Genomic DNA, 18602 nt, shown 5'->3' with positions numbered 1-18602 from the left:
CATGACATACATATACCGCACCTTGTGAATCCATTCTTAGGGAGACTTACTCCACTGGGAAAGAGACATGAATAAAACCTTTTCTAAAGAAGACAGATGAATGGCTAACAAACATATGAAAAACCGCTCATTGTCCCTAATCATCAGAGAAATGCAAATCAAAACCACCCTGAGATATCACCTAAGTGCCCCCGTGAGAATGGCCCACATCACAAACTCTCAAAGCTGCATATGCTGGCCTGGATGTAGAGAGTAGGGAACACTTTTACAGTTTGGAAAATCTGAACTGAAAACCTTAGCATGAGAAAGATGTGGCTCTTGCATCACAGCAATGCTCCTGTTCATATAGCACTGTCTACGAGGGAGTTTTTATCCAATAAACAAATAACTGTATTAACACCTTCCCTGCTCACCTGACATAGTTCCCTGTGACTTTTTTCTTTACCTGAAGATTAAAAAAAATGGAAAGGAAGACATTTGGTGACATTCAAGACATACAGGATGTCAGCTCTAATGGCCATTCCAGAAAGAGCTCCAAAATTGCTTTGTAGGGTGGAGTAGGCACTGGCATCAGTGCACAGATTCCCAAGAGGAGAACTTCACAGTGATATTCGCCAACGAGGTATGTAGCACTTTTTCTAGGATGAGGTCATGAACTTAATTTTTAGATCTCATAGGGAGAATGAATGTCTTTGCAATATTTATTCCTTCAATCTATAAATGTATTTTACCTCTCCATCTATTTAAAATTATCTTTTTTTTTGACAGTTTTTTTTTTTTTTTTGGGCAGGGTGGTTCTGGGTTTGAACCTGCCACCTCTGGCACATGGGGCTGGTGCCCTAGCCCTCTGAGCCACAGGCGCCTCCCTAGGTTTTAATTCTAACAATTATTTGTAGTTTTCAGCATAGAGGCCCATGCTATCTTTTTGGTTTTGAAGATCTATTACTAGGCATTTAAAGTGTGCCAAACGTGATGAATGATAATTGTTTTTAAATAAAATCTGCAATGTTACACTTCTTATATAACTTTACTATATTTACTTATTAGTTCTACTAGTTTTCCCATAGAAGCATAGAAGTATTCCTTTCTATTTTTTATGATTGCAATAATATTTTCATCAAATAAAGACAATTTCACTTCATTTCCTTCTATTCTTTATGCTTATTTTTTCTTACATTATTATAAAAGCTATGACATATATTACTACAATTCTTTTATTTATTTATTTATTTATTTTTATTAAATCATAGCTGTGTACATCAATATGATCATGGGGCACCATACACTTGGTTCATAGAATATTTGACACATTTTCACCTCATTAGTTGACATAGCCCTCCCGGCATTTTCTTAGTTACTTTTCCAAGACATTTACATTCCACATTTTCCAAGCCTCACATGTACCCTTGTAAGACACACCACAGGTGTGATCCTTTCAATCCTCCTCCCTCGACCCACTTCCCCCCTCCCTCCCACGTTTTCCCCCTTCCCCCTGTTCTTAGGTTGTAACTTGGTTATAGCTTTCATGTGAAGGTCCTAAGTTAGTTTCATAGTAGGGGTGAATACATTGGATACTTTTTCTTCCATTCTTGAGACACTTTACTGAGAAGAATATGTTCCAGCTCCATCCAGGTAAACATGAAAGAGGTAAAGTCTCCATCTTTCTTCAAGGCTGCATAGTATTCCATGGTGTACATATACCACAATTTGTTAATCCATTCGAGGATTGATGGGCACTTGGGTTTTTTCCATGACTTAGCAATTATGAATAGGGCTGCAATAAAGATTCTGGTACAAATATCTTTGTTATGATGTGGTTTTTGGTTTCTGGGTATATGCCCAGAAGAGGGATTACAGGATTGAATGGCAGATCTATTTTTAGATCTCTAAGTGTTCTCCATATATCTTTCCAAAAGGGATGTATTTTTTGCATTCCAACCAGCAGTGCAAAAGTGTTCCCTTTTCTCCACATCCACGCCAACATCTCTGGTCTTGAGATTTTGTGATATAGGCTAGTCTCACTGGAGTTAGATGATATCTCAAAGTAGTTTTGATTTGCATTTCTGTGATGATTAAAGATGATGAGCATTTTTTCATATGTCTGAAGGCTGCTCGCCTGTCTTCTTCGGAGAAGTTTCTTTTCAAGTCTCTTGCCTAGCCTGTGATGGTATTCCTTGTTCTTTTCTTACTAATGCGTTTGAGTTCTCTGTGGATTCTGGTTATTAAACCTTTGTCAGAGACATAACCAGCAAATATCTTCTCCCATTCTGAGGGCTGTTTTCTTGCTTTACTTACTGTGTTCTTGGCTGTGCAGTTTAGTTTGATCAAGTCCCAAAAGTGTATTTTTGAAGCTGCTTCAATCGCCAATGGGTCCTTCTCATAAAAAACTCACCCAACCAAATTTCTTCAAGGGTTTTCCCTGCACTCTCTTCTAGTATTTTTATAGTTTCATGTCTTAAGTTTAGGTCTTTAATCCAGTAAGAGTCTATCTTGGTTAGTGCTTTCAGTCTTCTACAGGTTGCCAGCCAGTTCACCCGGCACCATTTGTTAAATAGGGAATCTTTTCCCCACTGGATGTTTTTAATTGGCTTGTCAAAGATTAAATAATGGTAAGTAGGTGGGTTCATCTCTTGGTTCTCTATTCTGTTCCAGACATCTACTGGAAGCGTAATTCCTCCTGCTTTGTTTTTATTTTTGAGTAATGTCTTGGCTATTCGAGGTTTTTTTGTTTTGGTTCCATATAAAACGAAGTATTGTTTTTTCAAAATCTTTAAAGTATGACAGTGGAACTTTGATAGGGATTGCATTGAAGTTATATATTGCTTTGGGTAGTATGGACATTTTAACAATGTTGATTCTTCCCAGCCATGAGCATGGTATGTTTTCCCATTTATTAACATTCTCAGCTATCTCTTTTCTTAGAGTTTCATAGTTCTCTTTATAGAGATCTTTCACATCCTTTGTTAGATAAACTCCCAAATATTTCATCTTCTTTGGCATTACTGTGAATGGGATAGAGTCCTTAATTGTTTTTTTCAGCTTGACTATTGTTGGTATATATAAAGGCTACTGATTTATGAATGTTGATTTTGTAACCTGAGACGTTGCTGTATTCCTTGATCACTTCTAAGAGTTTTGTAGTCGAGTCCCTAGTGTTTTCCAGATATACAATCATATCATCTGCAAAGAGCGAAAGTTTGATTTCTTCTGACCCTATGTGGATGCCCTTGATCGCCTTTTCTTCCCTAATTGCAGTGGCTAAAACTTCCATTACAATGATAAAAAGCAATGGAGACAATGGGCAGCCTTGTCTGGTTCCTGATCTGAGTGGAAATGATTCCAATTTAACTCAGTTCAATATGATATTGGCTGTCAGTTTGCTGTAGATGGCCTCTATCAGTTTAAGAAATGTCCCTTCTGGGTGGCACCTGTGGCTCAAGGAGTAGGGCGCCGGTTCCATATGCCGGAGATGGAGGGTTCAAACCCAGCCCCGGCCAAAAAAAAAAAAAATGTCCCTTCTATACCGATTTTGTCAAGTGTTCTGATCATGAAGGGATGTTGGATGTTATCCAAAGCTTTTTCTGCATCGATTCAGAGGATCATATGATCTTTGTTTTTTACTTTGTTTATGTACTGAATTACATTTATAGATTTACGTATATTGAACCAGCCTTGAGACCCTGGGATAAAGCCAACTTGATCATGATGTATGATTTGTTTGATATGTTGCTGGATTCTGTTTGTTAGGATCTTGTTGAATATTTTTGCATCTATATTCATTAGTGATATTGGTCTATAATTTTCTTTTCTTGTTGGGTCTTTTCCTGTTTGGGATCAGGGTGATGTTTGCTTCATAGAACGTGTTGGGGAGTCTTCCTTCTTTTTCTACATTTTGGAACAGTTTGAGTAATATAGGTACTAATTCCTCTTTAAAGGTTTGGTAGAATTCTGATGTGAATCCATCTGGTCCCAGACTTTTCTTTTTGGGGAGGTTTTGTATGGTTCATGTTATTTCCGAACTTGAAACGGGCCTGTTCAACATTTCCACTTGATTCTGGTTAAGTCTTGGAAGGTGACGAGCTTCAAGTATCGGTCCATTTCCTTCAGATTTTCATATTTCTGAGAGTAAAGTTTCTTGTAATATTCATTAAGGATTTTTTGGATTTCTGAGGAGTCCGTTGTTATTTTGTCTTTGCTATTTCTGATTGATGAGATTAGAGATTTTACTCTTTTTTTCCTGATTAGGTTGGCCAATGGTTTATCTCTTTTTTTGACCTTTTCAAAAAACCAGCTTTTTGATTTATTGATCTGTTGTATTGTTCTTTTCTTTTCAATTTCATTTAGTTCTGCTCTGATTTTCGTTATTTCTTTTCTTTTACTGGGTTTGGGGTTGGAGTATTCTTCCTTTTCCAGTTGCTTGAGACGTCCCATTAAGTTGTTAACTTCCTCTCTTTCGATTCTCCTGAGGAAGGCTTGCAGCGCTATAAATTACCCCCTTAGAAATGCCTTTGCGGTGTCCCAGAGGTTCTGATAGTTCGTGTCTTCATTATCGTTTTGTTCCAAAACTTTGCCAATTTCATTCTTGATCTCATCTCTGACCCAGCTATCATTCAGCATGAGGTTATTTAACTTCCATGTTTTTGTATGAGTATGTAGATTCCTGTTGTTACTCAGCTCAAGTTTTATTCCATGATGGTCTGAGAAGATGCATGGAATAACTTCTATTCCTTTAAATTTACTGAGGTTAGATTTGTGACCTAAGATGTGACTGATTTTGGAGTAAGTTCCGTGAGCTGATGAGAAGTATCAGCTGATGTGTATTCAGTTTTGTTGGGATGAAATGTTCTGTAGATGTCTGCTAAATCTAAATATTGGATGGTTAGGTTTAAATCTAAGATTTCTTTACTCAGCTTTTTGTTGGAGGATCGATCCCTCACTGCCAAAGGAGTGTTAAAATCTCTGACTATTATGGAGCTGGAGGAAATCAAGTTGCTCATGTCTGTTAGAGTTTCTCTTATGAATTGAGGTGCATTCTGATTGGGTGCATAGATATTAATAATTGAAATCTCATCATATTGAGTATTACTCTCAACAAATATGAAGTGACCATTCTTGTCCTTCCTTACTTTGGTGGTTTAAAGCCTATTCTATCTGCAAATAAAATTGCAACACCTGCTTTTTTCTGGTTACCATTTGCCTGAAATATGGATGACCATCCTTTCACCCTGAGTCTGTATTTGTCTTTTATGTTAAGATGTGAGTCTTGTAAGCAACAGATATCTCGTCTGAGTTTTTGTATCCAGTCAGCTAATCTATGTCACTTTAGAGGACAGTTTCAGCCATTCACATTAATGGAGATTAATGATAAGTTTGGTGATATTTTGGGTATCGAGTTTTTCAAAATTCCAGTGGATAATTTTAATCTTTTCACCATTGTAGAAGTTGATTTTGATCAAAAGTTTCTGAGTGAGTTTACATTTGTAGTAGAGGACTGGGTTGGTCATTATGGAGGATAGGTCTGAGAATATCCTGAAGAGCTGGTTTGGTTGTGGCAAATTTCTTCAACATATGAATGTCATTAAAGTATTTAATTTCTCCATCATAGATGAATGAAACTCAGTTTAGCTGGGTACAAGATCCGGGGTTGAAAGTTATTTTGCTTTAGGAGATTAAAAGTCGATGACCACCCTCTTCTGGCTTGAAAAGTTTCAGCAGAGAGATCTACAGTCATTCTAATGTTCTTACCTTTGTAGGTAATGGCTTTCTTTCGCCTGATAACCTTCAGCGTTTTCTCCTTCATGTTGACTTTAGTGAAGCTAATTATGATATGTCTGGCGGATGACTTATTGGGGTTGAGTCGTGCTGGAGTTCTGAAACTATCTGCTATCTGAATTTCAGGATCTCTAGGCGTGTCTGGAAAATTCTCTTTCATAATTTCATGCAGAAGGGCCTCTGTGCCCAGCAAGGCCACTTCATCGTTTTCCAGAACTCCTATTATTTATATATTTGCCTTCTTCGAATTATCCCAGAGCTCTCTAAGAGAATGATCCATATTTGCTCTCCATTTCTCTTCCTCTTTGAGATTTTGGGAGTGTTCGAAGGCTTTATCTTCAATGTCAGAAATCCTTTCTTCTGCTTGGTCCATTCTGTTACTAAGGGATTCTACTGTATTTTTCATATCTTTCAGGGCTGCAAGTTCTTGCTTCAGTGTGTCTAAGTCTTTGGTGGTTTTATTTTATTTTATTTTTTTGTAGAGACAGAGTCTCACTATACCGCCCTTGGGTAGAGTGTCATGGCGTCACATGGCTCACAGCAACCTCTAACTCTTGGGCTTACGCGATTCTCTTGCCTCAGCCTCCCGAGCAGCTGGGACTACAGGCGCCCGCCACAATGCCCGGCTATTTTTTTGTTGCAGTTTGGCCGGGGTTGGGTTTGAACCCGCCACCCTCAGCATATGGGGCCGGCGCCCCACTCACTGAGCCACAAGCGCCCCCCGTCTTTGGTGTTTTTGTCTTTAAATTCGTTAAATTCTTGAGACAACTTTTGAATTTCTCCTCGGATTCTTAATTCCATTTTATCAATCTTGTATGCAATCCAAATTCTGAATTCGATTTCTGACATGTCTGCCAGTTGTTTATGAATGGGATCTTCAATTACATCCACCATTTCTTTCCTTGGGGGGGGTTGATCTATTCTGGTTATTCATGTTACCGGAGATTTTCCGCTGATTCCACCCCATGGTTGTTTTACTCCCTTTGATTTTTCCCCTAGGGTTCTTTTGAGGGTCCATTCAGTGTTGTAGCCTGAGAGACTGGGGCCTTGACTGGTGTGGTGGGGCTGAGTGGTTCTGACTTATTGTCAGCTGGATTCTGTTTGACCCCAGTGAAGCACTTACTCTGGGTTGAAGTCTCAGTTCTCTGAGTCGGCCCTACCCTGGATGTTTCCAGGTTCTGTGAGTCACCTCAGGCAAATCCTATATTCAGGGGTGGCCTCCTCTGATTGCCCAGGGAAGCAGGGTGTATGGCTACAGCCACCTCAGGGAACTGCCGCTCTGATGTGGGTCTCCCCCAGCCTCACTCCTGTGTTCCAGAGTCAGGACTGACCAGCCACAGTTCGGGCACTGTCCACGCCCTGACAAATCCCTCAAGAATCTGGACTCCAGTTTGACAGGCCTCCAGATCCCAGAGTGAGGGTGGGGTGAGGTGCTGGGAGCTCAGAACCACCAGCAGCAAGCTCACTCAATTCCTCCCAATCTTTGGCTCCACGGTACCGCCGCAGCCCAAGCCTCCAGGCTTCAGAGTGAGGGTGGGGTGGGGGGAGCGGCTGGAGCCCAGATCCGCAGGGCAGCGAACAGACTTGGCTCCACCCAGTTCCCTGCCCGGCCATAGGGCAGGTGCCCAGGTCTCTAGACCACAGAGTGAGGTGGGGGGAGCGCTGGGAGCCTAGAGCCAGCAAGGGCTCAGAGCTGCAGGGAGCCAGTTGGCAACGAGCAAATTCAGTTTCTCCCAGTCTCTCGCCCAGTTGTACCGCTGCAGCTCAAGCCTTCAGGTTTCAGAGTGGGGGTGCGGTGGGGGGAGCAGCTGGAGCCCAGAACCGCTGGGCAGCGAACAGACTCCGCTCCCCCCAGTTCCCTGCCCGGCCACATGGCAGGCGCTCAGGTCTCCGGACCACACAGCGAGGGCTGGGATTGTGCCAGGAGCTCAGAACAGCAGGGAGCTCAGAGCAGCTGGTAGTGAGGTCACAGAGTTTGACTCAGTTATATGCCTATTTGTATTGTTGCCCAAGGAGGGCTGCTGCACCTCGCCTGCGGGAAGTGCCGCCCTGGTGAGGGTCTCCCTCCACTGACTGTCCTCACCTCTCTCCCGTGCCCCAGAATTAGCGCTGACCAGCCGCAGTTCAGGGACTGTCCTCTCCCCTTTAGGAGTCACCCAAGAATGCGAAATGCTGGGAAACAGGCTTTCAGACCTCAGAGAGAGTGGAGGGAAGTGCTGGGATCTCAGAATTGCCAGCAAAGGATATTTACAGATTTATACAGTTTTAAGCCTGGCAGGAGAATGCCTAGGCATCCTAGTAAGGGAGTTATGTCCAGTTTGTAGTAGGTCTCTCCTGTGAAGCGTAGTGGGAGGGCCTTTGATTTCTGCCCTTTTGTTTGTGGGGACCTTAATCTGATCAGGTGGGGGAGTGGGGACTTCCGTCCACTTGGTGATGGATTTTGTACATTTTGTTTGTTTCCTTGTGGTTGCAGCTCTCCTCAGCGGGGTTGATGTGCGTTCTTCAACTTTTTCACTTGGTGTTGCTCGAATCCATCAGGTTACTTATTAAATTTTCATCCCCTAACTCTCCTTCAGGATGGGAGTCTCTGTGGAAAGCTGGCTTCAGTCCGCCATCTTCCCATCATTCTCTCATATTACTACAATTCTTACAGAAAATCATTCAGTCTTTTCCCAAAAAGTACAGAGGTCCAAGGATATATTGTAGGTATTTTTTAGATGGCCCTATGTGATTGATGACATGTCATTTTATTACTAGTTTTTAAGAGTTTCTATGATGCGTGGAAGATGAATTTTATCAAATACTTTTCCTGCAGCTTTTGAGATTATCATATACCTTTCTTTTTCGTTAATGTATAGTGTATTAGATTTATTGAATTTTAATTATTAAGCCAAACTGGAGGCGGAGCAAGATGGCAGTCGAATAACAGCTTCCTTGCATCTGGGCACCGTGAGTCTGGGGAGATAGGACTCCAGGCATCTCTGGCTGGTGGGATCTGCCTATCATCACCCCTGTGAGGATACAGGGAGTCAGCGAGAGACTTCTGGACCTAAAGAGGAGGACTAAAACAGTGGAAAAACGTCCACAGGCACGAGAACTTAAAGAGAAAGAGGAAGTGAAAGGAAAATTAGAGCAAGGAAGCAGATAAAAGAAATCACTCATGAGGAAGAATCAGCAGAAAACTCCAGGCAACATGAAGAACCACTCCAGAACAACCCCACCAAGGGACAATGACGTAGCTTCTGCAGATGATTCCACCTATAAACAAATGTTAGGAATGACAGAAAGGGAATTTAGAATACACATGTTGAAAACAATGAAAGAAATGATGGAAACAATGAAGGAAACTGCTAATAAAGTGGAAAATAACCAAAAGGAAATACAAAAACAGAATCAAATAAGAGATGAATGATATGAAGAATATAAAAAGGATATAACAGAGCTGAAGGAGCTGAAACAGTCGAATAGGGAACTTAAAGATGCAATGGAAAGTATCCGCAACAGGTTAGACCATGCAGAAGAAAGAATTTCAGAGGTAGAAGACAAAGTTCTTGAGATAACTCAGATAGTAAAAGAGGCAGAAAAGAAGAGAGAGAAAGCAGAATGTTCACTATCAGAATTATGGGACTTTATGAAGCGTTCCAACATACGAGTTATAGGAATCCCAGAAGGTGAAGAAGAATGCCCCAGAGGAATGGAAGCCATACTAGAGAATATTATAAAAGAAAATTTCCCAAATATCAGCAAAGAGTCTGACACACTGCTTTCAGAGGGATATCGGACCGCAGGTGGCCTCAACTCTAACTGAGCTTCTCCAAGACACATTGTGATGAACCTGTCCAAAGTCAAGACAAAAGAAAAGATTCTGCAAGCTGCCAGGAGTAAGCAACAGTTGACCTACAGGGGCAAATCCATCAGAGTGACCACAGACTTCTCTAATGAAACTTTCCAAGCAAGAAGACAATGGTCACCTACCTTCAATCTACTTAAACAGAACAATTTCCAGCCCAGAATTCTCTACCCTGCTAAGCTAAGCTTAAAAATTGACAGAGAAATCAAATCATTTACGGATATATAAACATTGAGGAAATTCAACACAAGACCAGCTCTACAGGAAATACTTCAATCTGTTCTGCACACTGACCACCACAATGGATCAGCAGCAAAATAAGAACTCAGAAATTAAAGGACAGAACCTAACCTCCACACTGATGCAAAAGATAAAACTAAGCAATGGACTATCACAAAATAAGACGAATAGAATACTACCACACTTATCAATTATCTCAAGAAATGTTAATGGCTTGAAATTCCCAATGAAGAGACATAGATTGGCTGACTGGATTAAAAAACACAAGCCATCCATTTGCTGTCTGCAAGAAACACACCTGGCTTCAAAAGACAAATTAAAGCTCCGAGTCAAGGGTTGGAAGACAATTTTTCAGGCAAATGGAATTCAGAAGAAAAGAGGAGTTGCAATCTTATTTTCAGATACATGTGGATTTAAAGCAACTAAAGTCAAAAAAGACAAAGATGGTAACTTTATATTGGTCAAGGGAAAATACAACAAGAAGACATTTCAATTTTAAATATTTATGCACACAATTTAAATGCTCCCAGATTCTTGAAACAGACCTTACTCAGTCTGAGCAATATGATATCTGATAATACCAGAATAACAGGGGACTTTAACACTCCTCTTACAGAGCTGGACGGATCCTCTAAACAGAAATTAAACAAAGATATAAGAGATTTAAATGAGACCCTAGAACAACTGTGCTTGATAGATTCATATAGAACACTACACTCCAAAGACAAAGAATATACAATCTTCTCATCACCCCATGGAACATTCTCCAAAATTGATCATATCCTGGGACATGAAACAAATATCAACAGAAACAAAATAATTGAAATTTTACCTTGTATCTTCTCAGACCATAAGGCACTAAAGGTGGAACTCAACTCTAACAAAAATGCTCGACCCCACCCAAAGGCATGGAAATTAAACAATCTTCTGTTGAATAACAGATGGGAGCAGGAAGAAATAAAACAGGAAATCACTAACTTCCTTGAGCATAACAACAATGAAGATCCAAGCTACCAAAACCTGTGGGATACTGCAAAAGCAGTTTTGAGAGGAAAATTCATCGCTTTAGATGACTACATTCGAAAAACAGAAAGAGAGCACATCAACAATCTCACAAGAGATCTTATGGAATTGGAAAAAGAAGAACAAAATAAGCCTAAACTCAGTAGAAGAAAACAAATATCCAAAATCAAATTAGAGATCAATGAACTTGAAAACAAAAGAATCATTCAGAAAATTAATGAAACAAGGAGTTGGTTTTTTGAAAAAATAAATAAAATAGATAAACCATTGGCCAGACTAACGAGAAATAGCAAAGTAAAATCTCTAGTAACCTCAATCAGAAATGATAAAGGGGAAATAACAACTGATCCCACAGAGATACAAGAGATCATCTCTGAATACTACCAGAAACTCTATGCCCAGAAATTTGGCGATGTGAAGGAAATGAATAAATATTTGCAATCACACCCTCTCCCTAGACTCAGCCAGGAAGAAATAGAGCTCCAGAACAGACCAATTTCAAGCACTGAGATCAAAGAAACAATAAAAAAGCTTCCAACCAAAAAATGCCCTGGTCCAGATGGCTTCACTCCAGAATTCCATCAAAACTTCAAGGAAGAGCTAATTCCTGTACTGCAGAAATTATTCCAAAAAATTGAGGAAGAAGGAATCTTCCCCAACACATTCTATGAAGCAAACATCACCCTGATCCCAAAACATGGAAAAGACCCAAACAAAAAGGAGAATTTCAGACCACTCTCACTCATGAATATAGATGCAAAAATTCTCAACAAAATCCTAGCCAATAGATTACAGCTTATCATCAAAAAAGTCATTCATCAATGATCAAGTAGGCTTCATCCCAAGGATGCAAGGCTGGTTTAACATACGCAAGTCCATAAATGTTATCCACCATATTAACAGAGGCAAAAATAAAGATCACATGATCCTCTCAATAGATGCAGAAAAAGCATTTGATAAAATCCAGCATCCTTTTCTAATTAGAACACTGAAGAGTATAGGCATAGGTGGCACATTTCTAAAACTGATTGAAGGTATCTATGACAAACCCACAGCCAATATTTTACTGAATGGAGTAAAACCGAAAGCTTTTCCTCTTAGAACTGGAACTGGACAATGTTGTCCTCTGTCATCTTTACTATTCAACATAGTGTTGGAAGTTCTAGCCAATACAATTACGCAAGACAAGGAAATAAAGGGAATCCAAATGGGAGCAGAGGAGGTCAAACTCTCCCTCTTTGCTGACGACATGATCTTATACTTAGAAAACCTCAAAGACTCAACCACAAGACTCCTAGAACTCATCAACAAATACAGTAATGTTTCAGGATATAAAATCAATGTCCACAAGTCAGTAGCCTTTGTATACACCAATGACAGTCAAGATGAGAAGCTAATTAAGGACACAACTCCCTTCACCATAGTGTCAAAGAAAATGAAATACCTAGGAATATACCTAACAAAGGAGGTGAAGGACCTCTATAAAGAAAACTATGAAATCCTCAGAAAGGAAATAGCAGAGGATATTAACAAATGGAAGTACATACCATGCTCATGGACGGGAATAATCAACAATGTTAAAATGTCTATACTTCCCAAAGCAATCTGCCTATTCAATGCCATTCCTATCAAAATACCAACATCGTACTTTCAAGATTTGGAAAAAATGATTCTGCATTTTGTACGGAACCGGAAAAAACCCCGTATACCTAAGGCAGTTCTTTCTAAAAAAAAAAAAAAGATGGGGGCATCAGCATACCAGATTTTAGTCTGTACTACAAAGCCATAGTGCTCAAGACAGCATGGTACGGGCACAAAAACAGAGACATAGACACTTGGAATCGAATTGAAAACCAAGCAATGAAACTAACATCTTACAACCACCTAGTCTTCGATAAACCAAACAAGAACATACCTTGCGGGAAAGACTCCCTATTCAATAAATGGTGTTGGGAGAACTGGATGTCTACATGTAAAAGACTGAAACTGGACCCACACCTTTCCCCACTCACAAAAATTGATTCAAGATGGATAAAGGACTTAAATTTAAGGCATGAAACAATAAAAATCCTCCAAGAAAGCATAGGAAAAACACTGGAAGATATTGGCCTCGGGAAAGACTTCATGAAGAAGACTGCCATGGCAATTGCAACAACAACAAAAATGAACAAATGGGAATTCATTAAACTGAAAAGCTTCTGTACAGCTAAGGAGACAATAACCAAAGCAAAGAGACAACCTACACAATGGGAAAGGATATTTGCATATTTTCAATCAGACAAAAGCTTGGTAACTAGGATCTATAGAGAACTCAAATTAATCCACATGAAAAAAGCCAACAATCCCATATATCAATTGACAAGAGACATGAATAGAACTTTATATAAAGATGACAGACGAATGGCTAAAAAACACATGAAAAAATGTTCATCATTTCTATATATTAGAGAAATGCAAATCAAAACAACCCTGAGATATAATCTAACCCCAGTGAGAATGGCCCACATCACAGAATCTCAAAACTGCAGATGCTGGCATGGATGTGGAGAGAAGGGAACACTTTTACACTGCTGGTGGGACTGCAAACTAGTACAACCTTTCTGGAAGGAAGTATGGAGAAACCTCAAAGCACTCAAGCTAGACCTCCCATTTGATCCTGCAATCCCATTACTGAGTATCTACCCAGAAGGAAAAAAAATCCTTTTATCATAAGGACACTTGTACTAGACTGTTTATTGCAGCTCAATTTACAATCGCCAAAATGTGGAAACAGCCTAAATGCCCACCAACACAGGAATGGATTAAAAAGCTGTGGTATATGTACAGCATGGAATACTATTCAGCCATTAAAAAAAATGGAGATTTTATATCCTTCGTATTAACCTGGATGGAAGTGGAAGACATTATTCTTAGTAAAGCATCACAAGAATGGAGAAGCATGAATCCTATGTACTCAATTTTGATATGAGGACAATTAATGACAATTAAGGTTATGGGGGGGGAAGCAGAAAGAGGGATGGAGGAAGGGGTGTTTGTCACACTTTATGGGGGCAAGACATGATTGCAAGAGGGACTTTACCTAACAATTGCAATCAGTGTAACCTGGCTTATTGTACCCTCAATGAATCTCCAACAATAAAAAAAAAAAAAAAATAGAAAACTTCATGGGTTAGGGATATACTGGCTGATATCTTGCAGGTTAATTAAACCAAAAACATTATGTTTATATTATGTTTATGTTCTGACAGGAATTTACAAACTAACAAGTTTGTGTCTGATGACATTTCACAGAAGGGCGTGTACAATGAGGAGGTCTCCACCTCAAACTCCTCCTCCAGTCTGTCCTGAAGGGAGGTGGGTGTTTCCTCTCAGTGTCCTGCATTCCTCCTGCCACCCCTCTAGGGCAGGGCTCCAGACGTCCTCCCGCCAGCCCAGCAACCAAGGTGGATCAGCACCCCCAGTCAGCAAGCTCCCCCATCTGACAGTTCCTCTTCCTGGATTACTAGAACACCAGCCCTGCACAGCGCCTGCTCCTTTCTGAATCCTAACCCCTCAGTCCCTGATCGCCACCCCCAGCCAAATCTCATCGCTCATGATGTTCTCATCACCTTCACTTTAACCCAACACTTACTCCCTCAGCTCCTTCGTCCCTCCTGCCCTGTGATCCTACCAACCTCCATCCCCTGTGGGACCCTGAGTGCCACAGTGGCCCCACTAGCCACCCTGCCCATAAGGGTGAAGGACAGGAAGGGACACCCAGGAGTGACTCACACCCCCATGTGTCCGCACAAGAGGCAGCTCCCCATGGAGGCAGGAACAAGGCTGGCTAGTTCAGCAAGATACATCCTTTGCCAAACAAAGCACCAAACACAAGATAAGTGCTCATAATTATTTGCCAAAAGCAGACCTGCCTTTCACTGTGCTGGCCACATGATGCTGGGCCCAGAAGGTGCCTGAACTGGGAGAGAGTCACCCATGCACCATGTCCTCGCTCTGTCCTCAGCTGGACAGCTGAGGGCAAATACCAGTAAGGAAAGTGCCCATGGGCTCCGAGGAGACCACAGGCAGCCTTGTCCTGTGAGTGAGAGAGTGCTCAGTTGAGGTAAAGCCCTGTTTATTCAAGTGAGAGTAGTAATTCCAGCACTTTGAGAAGCCAAGGCAGGAGGATCACTTGAGGCCAAGAGTAACTAAAGCAGTCTGGGCAACACAGGGAGACCCTGTCTCTACAATAAATAAATAAATAAATAAATAAATAAAAACTTAACTACAAATGATGGCAGGCACCTGCAGTCCTGGCTACTTGGGAGGCTGAGGCAGGAGGACCATTTGAGGCCAGGAGTTCAAGGCTGCAACGAACTATGATATGCCAGTGCACTGCAGCCTGTAGAGCGAGATACTATCTCTAAAATAATAATAAATAGAGTTATTTTTTTCTTGAGACAGAGTCTCACTCTGTTGCCTTAGGGTTGACTGCCATGGCATCATCATAGCTCACAGAAAATTCAAACTTTTGTGTTCAAGAGATTCTCTTGCCTCAGCCTCCAGGGAAGCTGGGACTGCAAGTGACCTCCACAATGCCCAGCTAATTTTAATATATTTGTTAGTAGAAATAGGATCTTGCTTTTGCTCAAGTTGCTCTCAAACTAGTAAGGTCAAGCAATCCACTTGTCTCAGCCTCCCAGAGAGCTAAGAATACAAATGTGAGGCCCAGAACCTCTAGCTCAGCAGCTAGGGCACCAGCCACATACACTAAGGCTGGCAGGTTAGAACCTGGACCAGGTCTGCCAAACAATGACAACTACAACAATAGCAACAACAAAACACAGGTGTTGTGGTGAGTGCCTGTAATCCCAGCTACTTGGGAGGATGAGGCAAGAGAATCACTTAAAAGTTTGAGGTTGCTGTGAGGTATAACACCACAGCATTCTACTGAGTGTGACATACTGAGACTCTGTCAAGAAAGAAAGTAAGAAAGGAAGGAAGGAAGGAAAGAAAGAAAGAAACAAAGAAAGAAGGAAACAAAAATACTACAGGTGTGAGTCACTCAGCCCAGCCTACCAGAGTAAATTTTAAAAATAAAAATAAAGTGAGATTTAAAGGACAATACAATTCACTGGAAATTCACACTGCATCATCAAAGACAAAGCAATGCTGATGAAACACAGGTGGCAAGCACCTGTTTCTACATGATAATGAATAAAACATCACAAAATATCTCATAATGCTTTAAACACAGTCAAATGTCAAAACTTCCTGTTAAAAGAATAAACGTGACTGAAAATCATGTTATGCTTATGAATGCAAATATATGCAAGAATTATGCCTATGAACACAACCGCCATGACTGATGTGTTCGACATTCACACATAAGTAAAAGGAATCTTTTCATGTAGGTATATGGACCTATTTTATTTAGGTGAGTGCTTTACATATTCATTAACCTATTTTTAAAACATCATGCATTAAAACTTTCACAAAAATCACAGTAACGAGACCAAAGTGTGATGAACTCAGCAATGGAGATGTCAAGCTGACAGTGCTGCTGTCCTTCTCTAAGGCAGGTGACCTCCCAAAATAAAACATGGTGACAGTCTGCTGCATAGACTGAAAGCACTTTCCCAGGCATACACAAACATTTGTTCCTTCTTAGAATTTTAGGAAATGGGATTATCCTTTTGCAGAAGATGGATTTTTTTGACAAAACAACATAAAAAGCATGTTTTTTCAGGACAGAGATTAATTTTTTCTCCTTATGACACATATTGACAGGTTGGGCGCAATGGCTCACGCATGTAATCCAAGCACTCGGGGGGGGGGTGCAATACATTATTGACTGAGCTCACAAATTCAAGACCAGCCTGAGCCAGAGCGAGACCCTGTGTCTAAAAATAGCCGGGCATTCTGGCAGGTTCCTGTAGTCCCAGCAACCTCAGTTGTGGGGTGGAGGAAAGATAATCACTTAAGCCCAGGAGTTGAGGTTACTGTGAGCCACAATGCCATGGCACTCTACCAGGCATGCCAATAGGAGACTCTGTCTCAAAAAAAAAAAAAAAAAAAAAAAAACAGATTGCCAGCACTCATTCCTGAGTACAAACCATGTTTTTCCTTCACTCTCTATCTCGAGCTGTTGATCCCAAAGGCTCTCACGATTCAGGCTCCTCTGGAACCAGGTCCAAGTAATTTTAAAATTTACCTTGTAACATCTCCAATGTTACTGTGTTTACCACCATGACTGGTCCTAAAAAAATACTTCAAATAATGTCACTTAGTCTCTTATACCGTGTTTTTTGCTTGTAACAGATTTCTAGCTCAGTTACCAGTCAAAGTGCAGCGATGATTGTTGTGTTCAAGTGAATAGAAGTAAAGACAGTGAAGATTTCCACCGCAGAACTCTCTGGAATGCATGCTCAGCTGCCCCCAGCACATTACCATCCCTACAGAGAAGATCACTTGCTGTCCTCATTGCTGTGGGATCCAAAGCTGGAGGAGAACTCTGGCCACCAGACAGGAAATGCATGAAAGGGAAGAACCTGTCTTGGAGTGCAGCCAGGGAAGGGTGTCCATGGGAGCCTGTCACTGATCTAACCTGACTCTGCCCTATGAGGACTGTGTATCAAGACCCCACCTCAGTCCCAACAAAAAATCAGCCCAGCAAGCCAGAGACAGATTCACCCTGAGGAGCCCTGTAGACCATGAAGACTCTGAGCAACTGGGGAGGACACAGTGGAGGCTGCCAGCCAAGTCCTGAATGTAGTGAACAGAGCAGTGTGGGGAATGTTGGCTCTGGGAGGCTGTGATCACTTTGTCACATGATCCTGTATCAGCAGGGTCTGGGCACCAGGGGGAGTTGGAGGTCTGTTATTGGGGGTCTGGGTGTGAGCAGAGCTGGGATCAGCCATCTGGTGTGCCTGGTGCCCTCTGCTCAGGATCACAGTTCTGACCAACCCACCCCCTGGGACCAAACAGCCCCACCCCTGACACTCAGGCAGAGGGGCCTGACCACAGCCCAGGGTGGGATCAGAAAGCTGGGGGATCATTTGCATGGAGAATGGGGCCTCCCTTCTCAAGGTATGAAAAGGAGACAGTCAGACCTGGGGGAGCTGTGCCTCAGCTGTGGGCACAGAAATCAGGACTCAGGACAGTCTCCACCATGACCTGGTCCCATCTCCTCCTCACCCTCCTGACTCACTGAACAGGTGACCAGACATGGGCCAGGAGAAGGGCCCTGGGGAGACCCTGGGCCCCTGCTCTCTTCTTTTCTCTCCAGACCCAGAATCACCATGTCTGTGTCTCACCCTTCCAGGGTCCTGGGCCCAGTCTGTGCAGACTCAGCCGTCATCGATGTCTGGATCCCTGGGGAAGATGGTCACCATCTCCTGCTTGGGAAGCAGCAGCAACATCGGGTGTGGTATTTATGTGAACTGGTACCAGCAGCTCCAGGGAACAGCCCCTAAATCCATCATCTATGGTAAGAGCAATAGATCGTCAGGGGTCCCTGACAGATTCTCTGCCTGCAAGTCTAGCAGCTCAGGCTCCCTGACCATCACGGGACTCCAGAGTGACAATGAGGCTGATTATTTCTGTCAGTCCTATGACAGCAGCCTGGGTGCACCCACAGTGCTCCAGGCCCATGGGGTAGTGAGACAAAAATCTCCTTTTCACCCCCCAAGAGGGTGTAAACCCAGCAGCTGCTGCTCAGGCCTGGCCTGTGGCTTCT

The 18602-nt window shown here is 41.8% G+C and overlaps 1 protein-coding gene across 1 annotated transcript in view; it reads left to right on the top strand.

Annotated features, from left to right (window-relative positions):
• Nucleotides 1-18602, top strand: part of LOC128579344 (uncharacterized) — a 34845-nt gene that overhangs the window by 2157 nt on the left and 14086 nt on the right. The window contains exon 3 of the mRNA XM_053581489.1: nt 18189-18353. Coding sequence (XP_053437464.1) covers nt 18189-18353 — 165 coding nt within the window. The remainder of the gene's footprint in view (nt 1-18188; nt 18354-18602) is intronic.

Source organism: Nycticebus coucang, unplaced genomic scaffold (assembly GCF_027406575.1).
Source record: "Nycticebus coucang isolate mNycCou1 unplaced genomic scaffold, mNycCou1.pri scaffold_46, whole genome shotgun sequence".
In the NCBI taxonomy this organism is placed as follows: Eukaryota; Metazoa; Chordata; class Mammalia; order Primates; family Lorisidae; genus Nycticebus; species Nycticebus coucang.
Note: the sequence above shows the minus strand (reverse complement) of the source record. Positions and strands in the feature narration are given on the sequence as shown.